This window comes from Oryctolagus cuniculus, chromosome 16 (genome assembly GCF_051225735.1).
Source record: "Oryctolagus cuniculus isolate XC-2025 breed Fujian yellow rabbit chromosome 16, ASM5122573v1, whole genome shotgun sequence".
Taxonomy (NCBI): Eukaryota; Metazoa; Chordata; class Mammalia; order Lagomorpha; family Leporidae; genus Oryctolagus; species Oryctolagus cuniculus.
The window spans coordinates 64,929,605-64,949,490 of record NC_142882.1 but is presented as its reverse complement, the minus strand read 5'-3'; the positions used below and the strand labels follow the sequence as shown (position 1 = coordinate 64,949,490).

At 44.8% G+C, this 19,886-nt stretch overlaps 2 long non-coding RNA genes and 1 gene segment (V, D, J or C); 2 read left to right on the top strand and 1 right to left on the bottom strand.

The window, feature by feature from the left end:
* The window catches only part of LOC127492672 (uncharacterized), a 57,036-nt gene extending 37,598 nt beyond the window's left edge, over window positions 1–19,438 (bottom strand). The window contains exon 1 of one of the 4 annotated variants that reach the window (XR_016223069.1): window positions 19,302–19,438. This is a non-coding gene — a long non-coding RNA (uncharacterized LOC127492672). Of the gene's footprint in view, window positions 1–6,710; window positions 7,042–14,976; window positions 15,127–19,301 lie in introns of those variants that run through there. The other 3 variants (XR_016223071.1, XR_016223067.1, XR_016223068.1) reach the window with 3 other exon arrangements.
* LOC149121792 (T cell receptor gamma variable 4-like) lies at window positions 54–2,192 on the top strand. The segment is given in 2 exon segments: window positions 54–312; window positions 433–2,192. Coding segments are annotated over 2 exon segments (384 nt in total).
* On the top strand, window positions 19,018–19,624 carry LOC149121791 (uncharacterized). Its single transcript, XR_016223073.1, has 2 exons — window positions 19,018–19,375; window positions 19,486–19,624. It is a non-coding gene; the product is annotated as an uncharacterized LOC149121791 (long non-coding RNA).
* Window positions 19,625–19,886: the final 262 nt, after the last annotated feature.

Below are 19,886 nucleotides of genomic sequence, written 5' to 3'. Positions count from 1 at the left end.
GCTTCCACAGGAGGGCGCTCAAGGCACTCAAAGGCGGAAGTAGAGACCAGGCTTCTCCTGTCAGCACTCACCTCTTCTGGGTAAAGAGCTTGGGAGTCTTCTAAGAGAGACCCTGCCTGTTACTTCTCCCTGCTGTGACTTCAGTCGGGAAGACTCCCTCCAACTCACCTCCCTGGGTCCCTCTTTTTTGAGTAGGATTAGAGTTAAGAGGATATTCTTCTTCCCTTATCACCTCATCCCTTCCCTTCTAAGGCCTGAGAGAAGAAGGCATGCTGTGGACACTCTCCCTACTTGTAGCTTTCCTGCCTCCTGGTAAGTAGGTTGCATAGATGTTAATGCGAGTTCTCTCTCTCTCTCTCTCTCTCTCTCTCTCCATGGAGGTCATACTAAAGAATTATCATTTTCTCATTGTTTTTGTGGTTGCCATTGCAGGCAGTCAAACATCTTCCAACTCAGAGAAGACCATGACAGTGGTCACCAAGCCGACTGGGTCATCTGCTACAGTCACTTGTAGTATTACTCAACAAAGTGGCTACATCCACTGGTACCGGTTCCAGGAGGGGAAGGCCCCACAGCGCATTCTCTACTACGTCGTCAGCAGTTCCCGTTCTACAGTGGATTCGGGATTTGATGCAGGGAAATACCAAGCTTCTAAAAGCACACAGGGCAGCTATAATGTCGTTCTACGAAACCTGGGAAGAGACGACTCTGGGGTGTATTACTGTGCTGTCTGGACTGGCACAGTGATTCCGACCTGCCTTATACTACACTGAAAATTGTGCCTGTGGTTATTCCTGGTACTCGAGATAGGCCAGCCCCATCTCATTTCCTGTTTCTGACTCTGCGCTGAGCAAAGATAAACTCGGAGCCCAACACCAAACCCCAGAGCTCACATCCCACCACCTTCTCAATGCCTTCACACTGCCTCCAGACCCCCGCCCTGCACCTCCACCCCGGCCCTTTCCTAAAGACTGAACTCCCATCTCCAGGCCTTTGCCCAGTGGTCTAGCACTCAGCTGAGTTCCTTCTACTCTCCTAGGGGTTGGAAGAATAGCATTTAACTAGTTTCTGAGACAGGCAAGGTCACCTAAGGTCTTATGGAACATCTTTAGGAGAGAATTATGGGAAGGCTGGTGGTTGGCACATATTCTCACTTCTAAGCTTCTAAAATAATGAAATATTTCAATCATACTGAAGGTTAGAGTGAATAAGAAAACAAATCTTGAGGTGCCTATTACTTAGTTTAGTTACATCTTCACATTTTAACACATTTGCTTCATATTTTCATAATGGTTTCATGAACTAATTCATAATTCATATGAACTAATTCAGCTGAAGATTCTGGGTTTATTTTCCCAAGCCCATCCTTCCCTTTCCCCTCCCAAGGGTAACCACCAACCAGGTCTCACTCATGCTGCAAAGGCATGTATTCACAAATAATGAACAACTTCCATCATGCCTCAAGACATAAAATAGGATGTATATTTCAATCCATCACATGTTTTCTGTACTTCACAGTACACTTCTGAATAGTTACTCCTGCTAGTATGCATGCCTTGAATTACTCATTGGCATTCTGTACTGTGAATGTATCACATTTTATTAATTCAAAATCTTATTATCAAAGAGAACTTGAGGGTTGACTTGGTAAAGCTTCAAATAGTTGTGCTTGAATTTTCAGTTGATGTAAAGAGTGCTGTCATGTTTATGTTTTTAAGCTTTGTATCTGCAGTAGCTAGGAATGTTTGGCTTCAAATGGCCAAGTAAGGCAGGGTGTCTTACAGGCCTGGGAGTTGATGGCATCCAGAACTTGAAAGCATCAGAACCGCCCTGTCCATTTCTTCATCTCTTATCTCAGCTTTTGCCCATGTGACATCCTCATTTTCAGGTGTCAAGAACCATGCCAGTGGTCCCTCTAGAGACCCATCCTTACAGATGTCATCCAAGCAAGCTGAGTCGCTTTCCTTTCAACTCCAGTTTGGATACATTGAACTGGAATCAACTTAGGCACAACTTGAGACCTAGATGGGTGTGAGGCAGATGACTGGTAGTGCCTAACTCTTTTCTACACATACGAGAGGACTTCAGAACATCCATGGAAAAATGGAATTAAGAGATAAATTTATTTTGTTATCATGGATTTTTAAACACATGTATAATTTTGCCATAATACTCAAATTTCAGAAACTTTTTAAAGATGTCCTCATTGGAAATTTATTTGCTTTTATGTTAAGTATCACATTTTTGGCACTCATTCTCAGGTAGCTACTGTGCTAAGCACGTTACATATATGATCTCATTTGATCTTCCCAGAAACCCTACTGAGGGTTCAAAGTATCACTGAAATACAGATAAGAAACTAGGGCAAAGGGGGCAAGCTGACTTCTCTATGGTTATGCTGCTTGAAGTGGCAGATATTTCAATCCCTGCCATGCAGTTTTAAAAAAAAAAAATGGAGTTCTGTTAATTGTTTGCATCTTGCTGTCTCTAATGAGAGTCAGCCTTATTTCACAAGCTCATTTCTCCTGTGTCAGTTGCCTTGTTATGCTCCTTGTTCTTTGCTCTTATGGAGCATTTAGTGTTCCTTTTGGTTTGGAAGAGCCTTGAAGACCACGGTGGAGACGTTAGCTTCTAGCGAATATACTGAAAAGGCTTCCCCTACTTACTTCTTAGTTATTTTAGCACACATTGATGAAAAGAAATTTGAATCTTAGTTCTTAAAGTTCTTTTAAAAAACAACTACAAAATTTTCACTAAGGTTTCTTGTTGTGTTGCCAGACACGGATAAGGTCTATTTCACCCACAAATTATATGCCATTTGTCTACATTTATTCTAAGGGTTTTCTGATTTCAGATTCATTACATTTAAACTTCTGTTTGTAAGTTATAAGGTAGCCGTTTCACAGTACTTGGTTCTATATGGTGAACCAATTCCCAAAGCAGAATGTGTGGCATAATGAATTATTCCTTGCTGGTCTGAATGTACAACTTCATCCTACATTAAGATATTGCATATCGGTGGATTTCTGTCCCGTGAATCTTTATATTCTAGCGCCAAGTGCTGCACTCCTTTTATTGCACTAGCTTTATAGTTCCTCTACATTCTGGCAGGCTTAGTTTATAACTCTTCTGTTTTAAGAATTTTATTTCCACTGCAGTGAAATGGGAATTTTGTGCTTTCTCATATTTAAAACATGAGCATGAAGTTCCGGTAAGGAACTCCCAGTCTCCAAGGCACTGGAGTTTACCCTCTGCTTGGGGCCCAGGGCATTCGGCTCTCAGAGCCATTTACACAGCAGCTTCCGATCCTTCCCCTGGGGATTCCGCAGGGCAAAGGGAGACCCACACAGGCCCCTACTTACTCACTGATGAGCTCGCTCATGCTAGCAGCAGTCTATTACCTGAGAGATGCTGAAACAGTGACAGGAGTGGAACTGCAATGTTGTTGTAGTTTTACTGAGTCTCTCTAACACACAACCAAATACATCCATAAATGTGGTGCTGGAAATCTGCACAGGTGTCACTTAAATGCCACCAGCATTGTAGCCAACAGGCTTGATGATAATTCTTTGGAGAAGGTAGATGCAAAGCTTCTCAGATGGGCTGCTGGAGGTCTCCAGAGTTCACTACAGAGCTGGGGAAGGTGGGTCAGGGCAGCAGGAAGGAAGCTGCATCGCGGGACAAGGCCCTGGCAGCATCATCCCCACTCTGGGACTGAGACCTGCAGAGAAGTGAGCCTGACCTGGGATGCTGGCCCGGGGAGCTGGCAGTCTTCACCAAGGGGCCTGCTATCCGCCCTGTTTGCCCTCAACCTGCCTCAGATTGGGGTCTCTGTGGTCCTCACACACCTGCCTCTGGGGAGGGCCTGCTCTCAGCCTGCCTCCACAGGAGGGTGAAGAGAAGGGGGTGGAAGCAGAGGCGGGGCTACCTCCCTCTGCACTCACCCTTCTGGGCAGAGGCGTGGCTACCTTCTAAGGTAGGCCCTGCCCTGCCTGGTACTCTCCCTGCTCTGACATCTGTCAGGAAGACCAGCTGCACTCCCTCACCTGGGGCCCCTCCCTTTTTGTGTAGGATTAGAGTTTTGACAGGGCATTCTGCTCCCCTTATCACCAGATCCCTTCCCTTCTGAGACCAGGAGAACAAGGCATGCTGTGGACTGTAGCCCTGCTTGTAGCTGTCCTGTCTCCTGGTAAGCAGGTTGCATAGATGCTAATGGGACAGATTTCTCTCTCTCTCTCTCTCTCTCTCTCTCTCTCTCTCTCTCTCATACATGGGAGTTCATTCTAAAGAATTGCCAGTATCTGTTTTTCATTGTTCATTATTTTTACCATCGCAGGCAGTCAAACATCTTCCAACTCAGAGAAGACCATGACAGTGGTCACCAAGCCAACTGGGTCATCTGTTACAGTCACTTGTAGTATTCCTCAACAAAGTGGCTACATCCACTGGTACCGGTTCCAGGAGGGGAAGGCCCCACAGCGCCTTCTCTACTATGACTTCTCCATTTCCAGTTCTATAGTGGATTCAGGATTCAGTCCAGTTAAATACCATGCTTTTAGAGGCACAAAGATCTGTAACTTTGTACTACAAAATCTGGAAGAAAGTGACTCCGGAGTGTATTACTGTGCCAGCTCGACTGGCACAGTGATTCCAACCTGCTTTGTACTCCACGCAAAAAATTGCTTATGGTTTCTCCTAGTACTCAAGATAGGCCAGTCCCTACCTCACTTCCGGCTCTCAACTCCACCATAGTCTAAACAAAGAGAAGCTCTTTATCTTTTAGGTAAAGAGCCCAACAGCTAACCCCAGAGCTTCCATCTCACACCCTCTCAATGGCCTCACCGTGCCCCGGGACCCCACCTCTGAACCATCCACCCCAGGACTTTCCTAAAATAAAATCCCATATCCAGGCCTTAACCCAGCATTCTGACAGAATACAGGGCTCATTCTGCTCTCCTAGGGGCTGGCACAGCAGCATTCAATCTGGTTTCTAGGATCGACAAAGTCACCTAGGATTGGTCTGCTATGAGAGACAACTGAGAGCATTATGTGTTTTATATATATATATATATACACACACACACACATACACACACACAGACACACATATATATATATGTAATCTATCTATCTAATCTCATTTGACCTCCAATGAAACCCTACTGAGGATTCAAAGTATCACTGAATTTAACAGATAATAAAATAAGGCAAGGAGGGGACTAGCTGACTCTTCTAAGGTCATGGAGCAAGAAGTGGCAGAGATTTCAATCCCTGCACTCTGTTCAAAAAACGAGATCTGCCAGTTGCATTTGCATCCCATGGTCTGTAATGACAGGGTGATTTCACAAGTTTACACTTCCTCTTTTATCAGATGCCTTAGGATGCTCCTTGCCCATTCCTTTGGAACATTAACTTTTCTTATTGGTTCAGAAGACTCTTAAACTTCATGTGTTGAAAAGCCTTCTCCTCTCTTAGTATTTAGTTATTTTCATCACACTTCAGTGAAAAGAGATTTGAATCTGACTTTTAAAACACACTTCTGAAAGTATCTTAAAGCATATCTTAAAAAAAAAAAAAAAAAAAAAAAAAACAACTACACAATTTTCCAGAGGCTTCTGCTGTCATGGCCAGGCACAGAGACAGCCTATCTCACTCACAATTTACATGTCATTCATCAACAGAAATTCTAAGGATTTTGTTTTTTCAGTTTTGTTACACCTAAGCCTCTAATTGTAATATTCACATGTTTCACAGTATTTGTTTCTGTATGGTGAACCAATTCCCAAAACAGAATGTATGGAATAATCAATGGTTTGCTTGCTGATATGATTGTGCAATTGCATCCAATGGGAAAGGACTGCATGTAGGCGGGGTTGTGTCCAGTGAATCTTTATAATGTAGAGCAAATACTGCACTCCTTTCATTGCACTAACTTGATATTTAGGTGGACTTAGTGTATAACTTTCCATTTTAAGAATATTCTATCCACTCCAGTGTGATGGCAATTTTATGCTCTCTTATTTTTGAACTTTGAGCTTTTGAGCCAGGCAAGGAACTCGCAGGCTCTAAGGAACCTGAGCTTGCCTCCCTCTGAGGCCCGGGGTATTCTGCTTTCAAGGCTGTTTATGCAGAGCTTTTCATCCCTACCCTTGTGGTTCCGCAGGCCAAGGGGAAACAAACCCAGGTCCCCTACCTTGCTCTTTTCCCAATTTCATGAGAGCAGCAAATATATTACCCACGCAAGGGCAAACAGTGCCTGGAGTGGAACGTTGGTCTACATTTTACTGTGAGTCTCTCTAACACACAACCAAATACATCCATAAATGTGGTGAAAATCTGCACAGGTGCCACTTAAATGCCACCAGCATTGTACTCTGCTTGTTATGTCACCTATCCTTCCACCTCAAACCTCAGATCAACTGCAGACATTCGTACACAGTTTGCAGGTAGGCTTGTCAAATAAAATACAGGCAAATTTGAATGCTTGATCAATCACAAATACTTTTTTTATTTTAGTATATCCCAGATACTGCGTGACACAGCCCTGTGTACTTTCTCTTGAGTGTTATGCCACATCTTGCAGCCCTACCACTTTGGGCCTTTTCACAGTACTGGAGGATGAACAGAAGTCTTCTAACAAAATCCCCTGGATGCACACACACACGCACACAGAGAAACCTACACACTGGCATGCACGCGAGGGTGTTTACCTCTGAGGGATGTCAGATGTAGCCAACAGGCTTGATGATAATTCTTTGGAGAAGGCAGATGCAAAGCTTCTCAGATGGGCTGCTGGGGGTCTCCAGAGTTCACTACAGAGCTGGGGAAGGTGGGTCAGGGCAGCAGGAAGGAAGCTGCATCGCGGGACAAGGCCCTGGCAGCATCATCCCCACTCTGGGACTGAGACCTGCAGAGAAGTGAGCCTGACCTGGGATGCTGGCCCGGGGAGCTGGCAGTCTTCACCAAGGGGCCTGCTATCCGCCCTGTTTGCCCTCAACCTGCCTCAGATTGGGGTCTCTGTGGTCCTCACACACCTGCCTCTGGGGAGGGTCTGCTCTCAGCCTCCACAGGAGGGTGAAGAGAAGGGGGTGGAAGCAGAGGCGGGGCTACCTCCCTCTGCACTCACCCTTCTGGGCAGAGGCGTGGCTACCTTCTGAGGTAGGCCCTGCCCTGCCTGGTACTCTCCCTGCTCTGACATCTGTCAGGAAGACCAGCTGCACTCCCTCACCTGGGGCCCCTCCCTTTTTGTGTAGGATTAGAGTTTTGACAGGGCATTCTGCTCCCCTTATCACCAGATCCCTTCCCTTCTGAGACCAGGAGAACAAGGCATGCTGTGGACTGTAGCCCTGCTTGTAGCTGTCCTGTCTCCTGGTAAGCAGGTTGCATAGATGCTAATGGGATAGATTTCTCTCTCTCTCTCTCTCTCTCTCTCTCTCTCTCTTTTATATGGGAGTTCATTCTAAAGAATTGCCAGTACCTGTTTTTCATTGTTCATTATTTTTACCATCGCAGGCAGTCAAACATCTTCCAACTCAGAGAAGACCATGACAGTGGTCACCAAGCCAACTGGGTCATCTGTTACAGTCACTTGTAGTATTCCTCAACAAAGTGGCTACATCCACTGGTACCGGTTCCAGGAGGGGAAGGCCCCACAGCGCCTTCTCTACTATGACTTCTCCCGGTCCAGTTCTACAGTGGATTCAGGATTCAGTCCTGGGAAATACCATGCTTATGAAGGCTCAGGAAGGAGCTATAAATTTGTAGCACGGAATCTGGAAGAAAGTGACTCTGGAGTGTATTACTGTGCTATCTGGACTGGCACAGCGATTCACATCTGCCCTAAAGTATATTGAGAATTGTGCTTGTGGTTGTTCCTGGTACTCAAGACTGGCCAGCCCCACCTCACTTCCTGTTTCTGACTGTGCTGTACTCTGAACAAAGAGAAAGCCTGAGCCCAACACCTAACCTCAGTGCCCACATCCCACTCCCCTCCTGATGCTTCACACTGCCCCAAGACCCTACCCTTGCACCCTCCACCCCGGGGTTTTCCTAAAGCCCAAAATCGCATATCTAGGTCTTAGCCCAGCCACCTGCTGACAATACAGTTCTTTCTGCTCTCTTAGGGGCTGGAAGAACAGCATTTAATTTGGTTTCTGGGACAAAGTCTCAGGATGCATTCTCCAATCAGTGTGTTTATATATATTTCATATATAGCAGTTATATGTTCAAGCTACAATAAGGCAGGGGTCATATAGGCTTTGCAGTTGATGGCATCCTGAAATTTGGAAGTGGCAGAACCACCTCCTTCCCCATTTCTTCATCTCTTAGTTCAGCTTTGTCCCATTTGGTATCCTCATTTTCTGAGATGCCCCAGGTGTCAAGAAATGTGGCTGCTGTCACCTCTAGAGACCCATCCTTACAGGGCACCCCAGCAATTTGAGATGCTTTTCTTTCATCTCCACTTCACAAACATCTGACGGCAGTCGATTTCTTTGAATGGCAGGTTGGTTCTTGGGATCCTAGCAGTGACTAAGATAGTGACGCACAACTCTAGACCCAGATGGGTGGGTGGGGAGATGACTGGTAGTGCCTGACTGGTTTCGATGTATATGAGGACCTCAGAACCTTTGTAGAAAAATGGAATTAAGAGATGTTTATTTTTTTGTAACAAATGTTTAAATATATGCATAGTTTTCCCATGATTTGCATTTTCCACAAACTTTTTAAAGACATCCTCATGAAAAAGTTATTTACTTTTGTGTAAATCATGTTTTTATATTTCTAATATTTTAATGGACTCTCAGATTTTTTAATTATCATTTTCAGATATTTTCTTCTACATATTTATACTTATTTTATTCTCTTGTTCAACTGTATAAGTCTAAAAAAGACTTATTTTATTTAACTGAAAGACAGAGTTACAGAGATGAAGTGTGTGTGAGGAGGAGAGATATCTTCCTTTTGCTATTTTACTCCCCAAATAGCCATAACAGATGGGGATGGGCCAGACCAAAGCTAGGAGCCTGGAACTCCATCTAGGTTTCCTACATGGGTGGCAGGGGCCAAGTTCTTGGGCCATCCACTCAGGAATCAGGGGTTAGAAGATCTCTGTTTCTTTCTTTTTCCAAATATTCAAACAAATATATCTTTTTTTAAGGTAATTTAGACATGTTGTCCTCTGTGATCCAGAGTCTGGTAAGAAAGTGCAGTGAGAAAAGAGGCTGAGGCTTGGACACAAAGTTCTATGAGAGGGCTGGTGCTGTGGCATAGTAGGTAAAGCTACCGCCTGCAGTGCCGGCATCCCATATGGGCGCTGGTTCGAGTCTCAGCTGCTCCACTTCCGATCCAGCTCTCTGCTGTGCATTCGGAAAGCAGTAGAAGATGGACCAAGTCCTTGGGCCCCTGCACCTGCATGGGACACCTGGAAGAAGCTCCTGGCTCCTGACTTTGGATTGGCACAGCTCCAGCCATTGCAGCCAGTTGGGGAGTGAACCAGAGGATGGAAGACCTCTCTCTCTCTCTCTCTCTCTCTCTCTGCCTCTCCTTCTCTCTGTGTGAAACTCTGACTTTCAAATAAATAAACAAATCTCAAAAAAAAAAGTCTATGGGAACGGAAGCCATAGGGGGCTACTAGAAAGTAATTGGAGGGGCTGGCATTGTGGGTTAAGCTGCCACCTGAGACACCAGCATCCCATATGGGTGCCCACTTGAGTCCTAGCTGTTCCACCTCCAACCCAGTTCCCTGCCACTGTGCCTGGGAAGGCAGCAGAGGATGGCCCAGGTTGCCTACCTGGGCCACGTGGGTGACCTGGATGAAGTTCCTGACTCCTGTCTTTGGCCTGGCTCAGCCCTGGCCATAGTGGACATTTGGGGAGTCCACCAGCAGATGGAAGATCTACCTCTCTGTGTAACTCTGCCTTGTAAATAAATATAATAAATCATAGACAGCAAGCAAGCAAGAATTTGGAAGCACATCCACCCTGTCTTCTGAGTGAAGGAAGCTTCCTGGGAGAAATAGTGCCCAAAAGTAAGGCAGAACTGTGAACAGAAGCTGGGCTGTGCAGCAGGGCGGGCAGGAAGACTGCCAGTGAATCTGTGGAAGTGGATCACGCAACCCTAGGCAGAGTAGCTGACAATGGAAAGGTGAGGAGGAGGAGGTCATGCCACAGAGCTTCAGACCTTAAGCACTCTGGAGTTTATCCACAGAATCAAGAATTTTAAGTAGGGTAGTGACTTAATGAGTCCTACGGTGTGGGGCAGGTGGGTGTAGCGGCGGGACTGGGGGCGTAGAGAAAGCTGGTTTGGAGGCAACGGTGAACCTTGGCATATTCAGGAGGCAGAATCCACAGGCATCAGCAGAGTGCCGAGTCAGAAGAGAGTACTGAGCTTGGTGCTCAGGTTCCTGGCTTCGGTAAAGAGGGTGGTAATGTTGTTCCCCGAGATGAAAGAAAGGATGGGTTGGGAGGGAGTGAATTCCCTCTGGCCAATTCAATTTGAGGTCCTGTGTTAGGCAAATTGCAGTTGAAGATGATGGCTCCTCCACAGATACCAACACGCGGGGTTCAGGAGTCAGATGTGGATGGAGATGGAGGTGTAATGTCCCCCTGACCCCCAGAATAATGAAAGCTGAGAATGGGGAAGGAGCTACACAGAGCAGGTAGAGTGGGAAGGGAAACTTGGAAAACAACTTCTTTTAAAGGATGTGTTTAGGAAGAGCTGTCTGTAAAAATACTATGGGACAGATTAAGTATCTTGGGTTAGGGAAAGAAAACAGACAAAAGGAAATTCAAGAATCCAAATCATTTCTATCTGCCTGCCATCTCTATCTGTAAGTGAGCAGGGGAGTTTGTTGTTACTGCAACCTGACAAATGTTTATCCAGATAAATCAGAAACCTCAGAAAGGGCATGAATGCTGGCCTCTGCTTGACCTGTTTCCTTCCCTGCCACAGACCTGAGGCCTCCGACTTATCCTTAGGGCAAAGACAGTGTAGAAAACATGACAATCACAAGCGTTTGTCTGTTCTTTTCTCTTTGTTTAAGTTATGTGAGAGTATCAAGAAGCTATTCCTCATTAAATAAAAAAGAAAAGAAAAGAAAAGAAAAGAAACTGTATTTTATTGTGGGCCATGGTGACACATTACAAAGCCACTGTAAAAAAAAAAAAAAAAAAAAAAGAAGCTATGCAATGCTTCCACTTAATGTAGCTACTGAAAAGTATGTCTTATTTTCCCTTTCTCTCCTTCAGCCTCTCTCTCTCTTCTCTCTCTCTTTTCCAGTCTCTCTTTCTCTCTAGTTTGCTCAAACCTACAAAGCCAGAAACGCATATATACACAGCAGAAAAGAAGGACTAAAATGCTCATGTAAGTTCTTAACCTTACACCTGCTACCTTGGTCATACACAGGTATCTACAATAACTAATCAGGGCCTAGGGCATCCGAGAAGTAGGTGATCAATTACAACAGCTGCTCAAAAGCAGTAGGGTGAGAAGAACAAACAATAGGAAGCATTGAGAGAGCCCAGCACTTCCACTGCAATACTATACATATAGCCCTCCAAAATGGACAAAGCCAGGTACAAATGGGTTCAAACTATGAGAGAAGCCAAAATCAATCCAAAAGTCCATCTTCAGTTCTGAACTTGAATCCTTCCCACATGGGCATTCCTGGCCCTCAGCCTCAGCCCCTGGTGTTCTCTGAAAGGCACTTCAGTCCTAAGGGCAATCAGAAAAGAATCAGACAGCGGCCAGCCATGCCAGCATGATACCAGCTCCCAGCTCTGAATTCCAGTTGCCCTGATTTCCTCCTGTCAGCGTTTCTGCCCGAGAAATGTAGAGAGCAGCCCAAGTAGGGCAGGAGCCACCACTCATTCACTTGTCCTGAGATTTCCAGCAAGTGTGGATGACACTGACTGAGTAAGAAGGGAAATCTAGTGAAGAGTGGCCACTCCACCTCGTTGAGATTGAAACTGTGCATTCCAGGTACTGCACCAAGTTAACTAAGGAGAATGTGAGTGCTGTGAGAAAGTCAGGAACACATGACTGGCACCAACCTCAGTCTCCAATTTCTGTGACATCCCCTGGATCTGCAGGATTCCTAAAGTGCATCCTCATAAACGCTTGCTGGAATAAATGAATATTTGCAAGCAGCACTGAAAAAGCACGAAGTCTGTCTTATAATGAACTCTAGAACATGTATTCTAGAGCCTTAAAAGGAAAGGATATATAAGCATCTGTGGAAGAAACAGTATCTTGTTAGGAAAATACATTCTAGGGTCAGGATTCCTGCTTTGCCACTTACTCCTGCCAAATCTTGAACTAAACGCTTTCTTTTTTTCGTTCTTTTTTTTTTTTTTTTTTTTTTTTTTGACAGGCAGAGTTAGACAGTGAGAGAGAGAGAGAGACAGAGAGAAAGGTCTTCCTTTTTCTGTTGGTTCACCCCCCAAGTGACTGCTAAGGCCAGTGTGTTGCGGCCAGCGCGCTGTGCTGATTGGAAGCCAGGAGCCAGGTGCTTCCTCCTGGTCGCCCATGTGGGTGCAGGGCCCAAGGACCTGGGCCATCCTCCACTGCACTCCTGGGCCACAGCAGAGAGCTGGACTGGAAGAGGAGCAACTGGGACAGAATCCAGCGTCCCAACCGGGACTAGAACCCCGGGGTGCCGGCACTGCAGGCAGAGGATTAGCCTAGTGAGCCGCAGCACCAGCCTAAATGCTTTATCAAGGGCTCCGTTTGTCATCTGAAAAAATGGGTACAATATACAAAATACTCACCTGATAGATAAAAACAAAAGTGTCCGCAGCACAGTGCCTGCCACATAGGAGGCTCTCAATGAATGGCAGCTATTAATATCAGAAGTACATAAAGCATAATTCAAACACATATTATCCACCAATGCTCACAATAATGAGTAAATTTTAATTTCGGCCTTTGCTCACTTCCTTGTTTGAAACAATTATTAAACAAAAGGAGATGTGGATCTGAAGGGCCACATGTCTTCCTTTTGCCTCTGAGCAATCCTCCCTGTGTTTAGAGAATTTCCCACCTTATCAGACTTGGTGAAAGTCAATTGGTCTCCCACTATAGACAAGAAAACTATCAGATATGTTTTCTCATCCTTATATCCCACGTAGTAACTGAACAGTGCTGGGGGTTACAGCCAGCCCCTGTCCACCCTTGCCACCCCGACACACACCTGCTGGAGGTGCAGGGTGTGGAAGTGCAAGACTTGGGGCCCTGGTGACCTCCAGAGTGGGCATGGCTGCACCAGCACTGGCAGCATCCAGGGCCCCAAGCCAGCACCCGCAGCCTGGGCCTGGCTGCAGCACTATCAGTGTCCTTCTCCGATGAGTCCTTCTACTGTACTGCAGGGCCTTCGAGTCTGTCACCCTGCGCCTCCTCATCACCCAACCTTCCAGTACTGAGCACAGAAACAGTACCTGCGAGGGAGGGGCAGCAAGGCTACCACTTCAGGAGGAGAATCCAGCCACCCAGGCCAGTTGCTTCCTCTCCTTTCTCCTCTGGAAGACCCAAGTCAAGTTCACACCTGCCCCATGTGGGACATCACAGAGCTGAATATGAAAGTCGAGGACATCTGCTATCCAGAGCTAAAGGAACTCTGATTTACCCCCACATTTATTTTTTAAAAAATGTGGAAAGCACAAAATGGAAGTGAAAAAGTGCAGGTAAAGAAAACGAAATACTAATCGTAGTTGGCTGGTTTTCCTTGACTTACCGAGGTGACTGCTTCAGAGTGGTCACTACAGCATTGGAAGGATAACAGTTGAGAGTAGGAGAAATTTAAACTTAAAACTATATCAATAATAATACTATCTAATAATTACTTAAAGCTTGCTATATGTCCAGAAATGGACTAGGTATGTTTAGCTATCTAATCTGCATTAGATTTTCATTATTATTACATCCATTTTCAGATGAGGAAGCTGAGGCACAAAGACAGTAACCCATTTGCAGAGCCAGGCAGCTCCTAAGTGAGATTCAGCCAGTTAATAGCTGCAGCCATGAGAAAATGCTTCAGTGCTGGGAGAAGGTGCTCGGCAGGTATGCTGAGCTGGATGAAGAGGAATGGAAAGTCCTGTACATATGAAGACATTTGTAACCAACAAAAGCATAGCAATATCCATGTGTCTACAGTGAAAAACATCTAAGAGCTAATATACAATAATGTTCATAGTAACTGGTATTGGTCATATGATCATGGACATTTAAATTTCTATCTTGAAAATATTTCTGAGCTTCTTCAATGAATGTCATTATTAATGTCCCAGCATGCTCTGGGACAGGCATTTGGTGAAGTGGTTTAGCTGCTGCTTGGGGTAGCTGCATCCCATATTGGAGTGCCTGGGTTTGATTCCTGGCTCTACTCTGCATTCCAGGTCCCTGGTAATGTGCACCCCAGAGCGCAGCAGATGTTGACTCGAGTACTTGGGTTTCACCACCTATGTAGGAGACCTGGATGGAGTTCCCAGTTTCTAACTTTAGCCTGGTCCAGCCCTGGCTATTGCATACATTTTGGAAGTGAAGCACTGAATGAGGGATCTCTCTCTCTCTCTCCCTATCTCCCCCACCCTCCCTCCTCTCTGTCCTCCCTCTCTCTCTCTTCCTTCCTCCCTTTCAGATAAAATATATATATATATATATATATTTTAAAACCAGCATTTCTACTTATCAATTATTTTACTGAATCACTTTGCTCTTCTGTTCCTCATGAACCTCATTTGTATAAAATAAAAACTACAAGGATCCACATTATGTGATTGTTCTGATGACCAGAAAGGTGAAGAACATGTAGAAGTCTAACAAATGGAAATGCTCATTAAACATTTGCTATTATAAAAGTTAATGTTAAATATGAAATATTTTGGAAGATGATATTGAGAAAAAGGGCTCATAAAATAGCTTGCAGGCAAATAGAAACCCTTCTCATCTCCATAGAAATTAAGGCACCTCCTGGCCACTCACCTGCATTCAAAGAGCCCTAGGGAGCCCAGCAGTTCTTTCCTAAGCTATGCAGGGCCACCACGAGGCCTGGTGGGCAGTCTGCAGCCAGCACTGAAGGTCCAAGGAACAGGCCCGCTCACCACTTCCTTGCCTGACCCTGATTCAGGCCCCGCCCTCCTGCCACAGCCCCGAGCATCTGGCCACCAGGTCTTCATTCTCCTGCCTTCCCCTGAGGGCAGGCCATCGCCATCACACAGGATGCCACTGCTGGAAGCACTGCTCTTCTTCTCCTTCTGGGCTGGTGAGTCAGTCTGGCCATTTTGCCTAGATTAGCGGCTAAAGTAATTCTTCCATGTCTCCTTCTTCTCTTCTCAGATGTTCACTGTCCATTCTCTTTTACTTTCAGCTGGACTTGGATTATCCAAAGTGGAGCAGTCCCAGATATCCGTTTCCGCAGAAGTACAGAAAAGTGTTGCAATATTTTGCGAGGTATCAAGTTCAACATTTGAAAGTGAAGTCATTCACTGGTACAGGCAGAAACCCAATCAGGCTTTGGAGCACCTAATTCAGGTTTCCTCAACAAAAACCCCAGCTCATGCTAACTTGGGTGGGAAGCGCAACAAAGTTGAAGCAGAAAAGGCTCCTCAAAATTCCACTTCAATCCTTACTGTAAACTTCATAGAAAAAGGAGATGTGGCCACTTACTACTGTGCTGGCTGGGTCCCACAGTACTAGAACCACCAGGGCAATCTGCACAAGATCTCCCTGGGTCTGTGCCCACCCACATCCTTCCCAAAACAGGCAACCATTTCAACTCCCCAGCGGGGCTTCCTGCCTCGGGCTTGCTTCCTCTGCAGAGCTGCCTGGGCTCTCCAGGAAGCCATCATGGGCTGTGCCTACACAGCGGTTCTCACTTGACACGACTGCCTAATGAGGTGAAGACTGAGAGCACAGGGCATCCAGAGATGTCGGCAGGTAGTCAGGGGCCAGCTCTGCCAGGAAATCATGGCATGCCTCTGCTAGCACACACAGTCAACACAACCCCTCTGCAACACAAGGGTCATTGGCCTAGGTTGCACTAAAAAAATGAAAACTTGGAAAGTTGAAGTTTAATGGTCAGCCAAAGACAAACAGTCATGTTTTTGTTTGTTTGTTTTGTTTTGTTTTTGACAGATAGAGTTGGACAGTGAGAGAGATAGAGAGAAAGGTCTTCCTTCCATTGGTTCACTCCCTAAATGGCCGCTACGGCTGGCGTTGTGCCGATCCGAAGCCAGGAGCCAGGTGCTTCCTCCTGGTCTCCCATGCGGGTGCAGGGCCCAAGCACTTGGGCCATCCTCCACTACCTTCCCGGGCCACAGCAGAGAGCTGGACAGGAAGAGGAGCAACCGGGACTAGAACCCAGTGCCCATATGGGATGCCGGTGCTGCAGGCGGAGGATTAACCAAGTGAGCCACAGTGCCAGCGCCGAAGTTGTGTGTGAGTCCGCACTTAAATCAATGACTGAAAGAACACAACAAACGTGAGCAGATGAACCTTTCCTAAGAGGAATGCATGCAAATGGGGGGTTAATCTTTTCCAAATGTCTTTACTAAATTCCTTGTGTAGATTTTCTCAATCATGTATCCTATAGCACTGTACCTTAGTAAGGCAGTAGCCCCAGAGGGACAGATCTCAGGAGATAAAATTAAACCCGCTTAGAAAAAATAGTGACAAAATCAATGATAAACAAAAGGAGAGAGGCACATAGCATGTTTTGCATTCAAATGATAAGAAAAAAAAGAAGCCTTGGGGTTAGCTTGATGGCCTAGCAGGTAAAGCTGCTGCCTGCCATGCAGGGATCTTATATGGGTGCTTGCTCCTGTCCCAGCTACTCCACTTCCAATCCAGCCCCCTGCTAAGGTGCCTGGGAAAGCAGCAGAGGATGGCCCAAGTTCTTGGGCGCCTACATCCACATGGGAAGATCAGTCTGGCCTGTCTATAGCCATTGCAGCCATTTGGGGAATGAATCAGCAGATGCAAGAACTTTCTCTGTTTCTCCCTTTCTCTGTAACTCCGCCTTTTGAATAAATAAATAAATCATTTTTAATAAAAGCCTTAAAAATGACATTTTGAAGACATATTAGTAGAAGACAAAGTGTTTAAAATATCAAAAACGACATAAGATGAATAAATTAATTCTTAAATATGTAAATGTCTATATTGATGCAAGAAACAAAATGAAAGGAAATATTAGAGATTTCAGATAGATTTCTTTCTGATGGGATAAGTGAGCTATTTTCTTTTCTGTAGCTTAATTATTAGACATACAAAACATTTTAAAGAGGACAAAATTTTTATAATTCAATATTATGAAACAAGGTAATTTTTCTCTTGCTCTTCATTAATAATGAAAATACAGATTTAAAACATCATAAAGGGTCATCACTTGTCAGGTACCATTCCCTATACTTAGTGTTTGTTATCATTATCACATGATAGTGAAACATTCTTAAGTCCGAGAGATATTTAGGCAATTATAGATGCAGAAACTAACAGTTAAATATTTTAAGTAACTCTAGCAGTATCAGATGGGGTAAGTAGTCTGCGAGGATGCTTACTGTAACAGGTCATATTCATAAAATATTTTTAAGCATTTGATGTATTTTCAAATACAAAGTTGAATAAAAGCACAGAATGTAAAACTGATGATCCCAACAAGCATACTACTAGTTATAATTGTGTGTAGAAAATGCTAAAATGTTGGCTTTTAGTTTCCATCATTGACACAGGTACTAAAATATCTGGCAGTAAGCATTTGTTATTTGTCTGAACTCCCACATTTAACAGCTGTATGACTTGGTTTGGTTTGAGCCCTCTTTTGCCACACCTTTCTTGTCCATCTAAGTGTGATTGATCAGTGCCTCTTGCGCTGATGAGAAATAAAATGAAATAATAAAAGAAAACACTTAAGACAGTGTTACCATGTCCTCAGTAGCTATCGCCATAATATTAATTCTAAGGGCCTGTTATTGCATGTAAAAATGAACATTATTTACAGTCACTCCCACCTGTGACATGGTGTTCATAAGACAGTTCCAAAGTCTAGGGTCAGGAGAGCCAATCCCATCCCCATAGATTGCCTTATTTGATGTTCTCTCCAACAACCCCAGTCAAGTCTCCTCTGGGAAGAAAGCCAGATATAAGTAAAATCAGCCATAATCTTAATGGTGATGCCCCATTAATTACAAAACAAAATATACCAATATATTTCAAATAAAAAATGCCTGATTTAAATTTAAAAAAATTGTGTACACACACACACACACACACGCGCGCACACGTAGGGAGGTGAGGGGGAGAGAAAGCTCCCATTTGCTGATTCATTTTTCAAAGGCCTACAATGGCTGGGACTGGGCCAAGCTGAAGCTAGGAGCCAGGACTGCAATACTGGTCTCTGATGTGTACCCAGGGACTTGAGTACTTGAGCTGTCACTTCTCAGACTTTCTTATTGAACTGTACTTACCTGAGCTACTAGCTAAGTGTCTTTGAATGTGGGCATCTAACCTGAGGCACTGTCCTCACTCATCAAATGCAGATCAGAACACCCACCTCACGGGACTGTTGAGAAGATAAGTTAAATGAGAAAACTTCTACTGAAATGCCTGCTGGGTAGGAAGTCCTCAGTGGACATGAGATGCTGTGCTAGTTCTAAAGCTTATCATTACATACTGAACAACAAAGTTTTAAATACTCCTCCATGTGACAAAGGTTGGTAAGACAGGTCCAAGGCCCAGGGGCAATGCAAGCTGATTTCATAGACTGCTCTGTCACATATCAGTTGGCAGTCGCAGTCTAGCCCCTTCTCGGTGGCACTCCATTACAAATGAAGTTGACTGAAAAAAAGGCACCAAAAAAACTCCACTGCTTAAGGACACTGAGGAATTTCAACATCTGATTTTTTTGTTTTGTTTTGCTTGGTAGAAAAATAAAGATCAACGTTCATCTCTGAGTCCTGAGTCAACAGCCAATCACAGAAAGATAGACGTGGGGAGAGAACACAGCAGGTGCTTCCTCATATTCCCAAAGCAGTGTTTCTATAGTATGGAATGGCAGGACGAATGAGTGAGTGGGCAGGAGAACCATCCCAGTCTCACCCCCAGAAACAGACATTCACATCAGATAATGAACCTGTTACCAGAACTGCTCGGCATTCATGAAGTACTGGAAACCCCAGAACTACCTAGAACTGTAGCAAATCAAGAAAAACCTCCAGAAACCACCTGACCTTCCACTCCTTCTGAGACACCAGAACAGCTGCCTGCCATTGACCTGAGAGCTGCAGCTAACAACGTCCTTGTTTCCTTACCTTCTTGCTGGAGACCCAGCTTGGCAGGCGGATGCCACTCCTGGAGACACTCATCTTGTCATCCCTCTGGGCCTGTGAGTTCCCCCCCCCAATCATTTCTGTCTATGGGTGAAACTGAACTCATTCTTCACTGTTGCTTCTTCACATTTCATTTCTTCTGGGAATTTTCCTTCTTTGTTTGCAGATGGACTTGCGCAGTTGGAGCAACCCCAAATATCAATTTCCAGAGCAAGAGATAAGAGTGCCCACATATCCTGTAAGGCATCCATCCAAAACTTTGATAATGAAGTCATACACTGGTACCGGCAGAAACCAAATGAAGGTATACAGTATCTAATGTATGTTTGGAAAATTTCTACTCAAAGTAACTTAGGTGGGAAGGCCAACAAATTTGAGGCAAGTAAAATTTCTAGCACTTCAATTGTGGACTTGAAAATAAATTTCTTAGAGAAAGAAGATGAGGCCATGTACTACTGTGCCATGTATCGCCGGATCAAACACAGCATTAGAGTTATCAAGGTAATCTATACAAGAATCACCTACCAGTCTGTGCCCACCCACATCCTTCTCTATATGGGTAAGGGC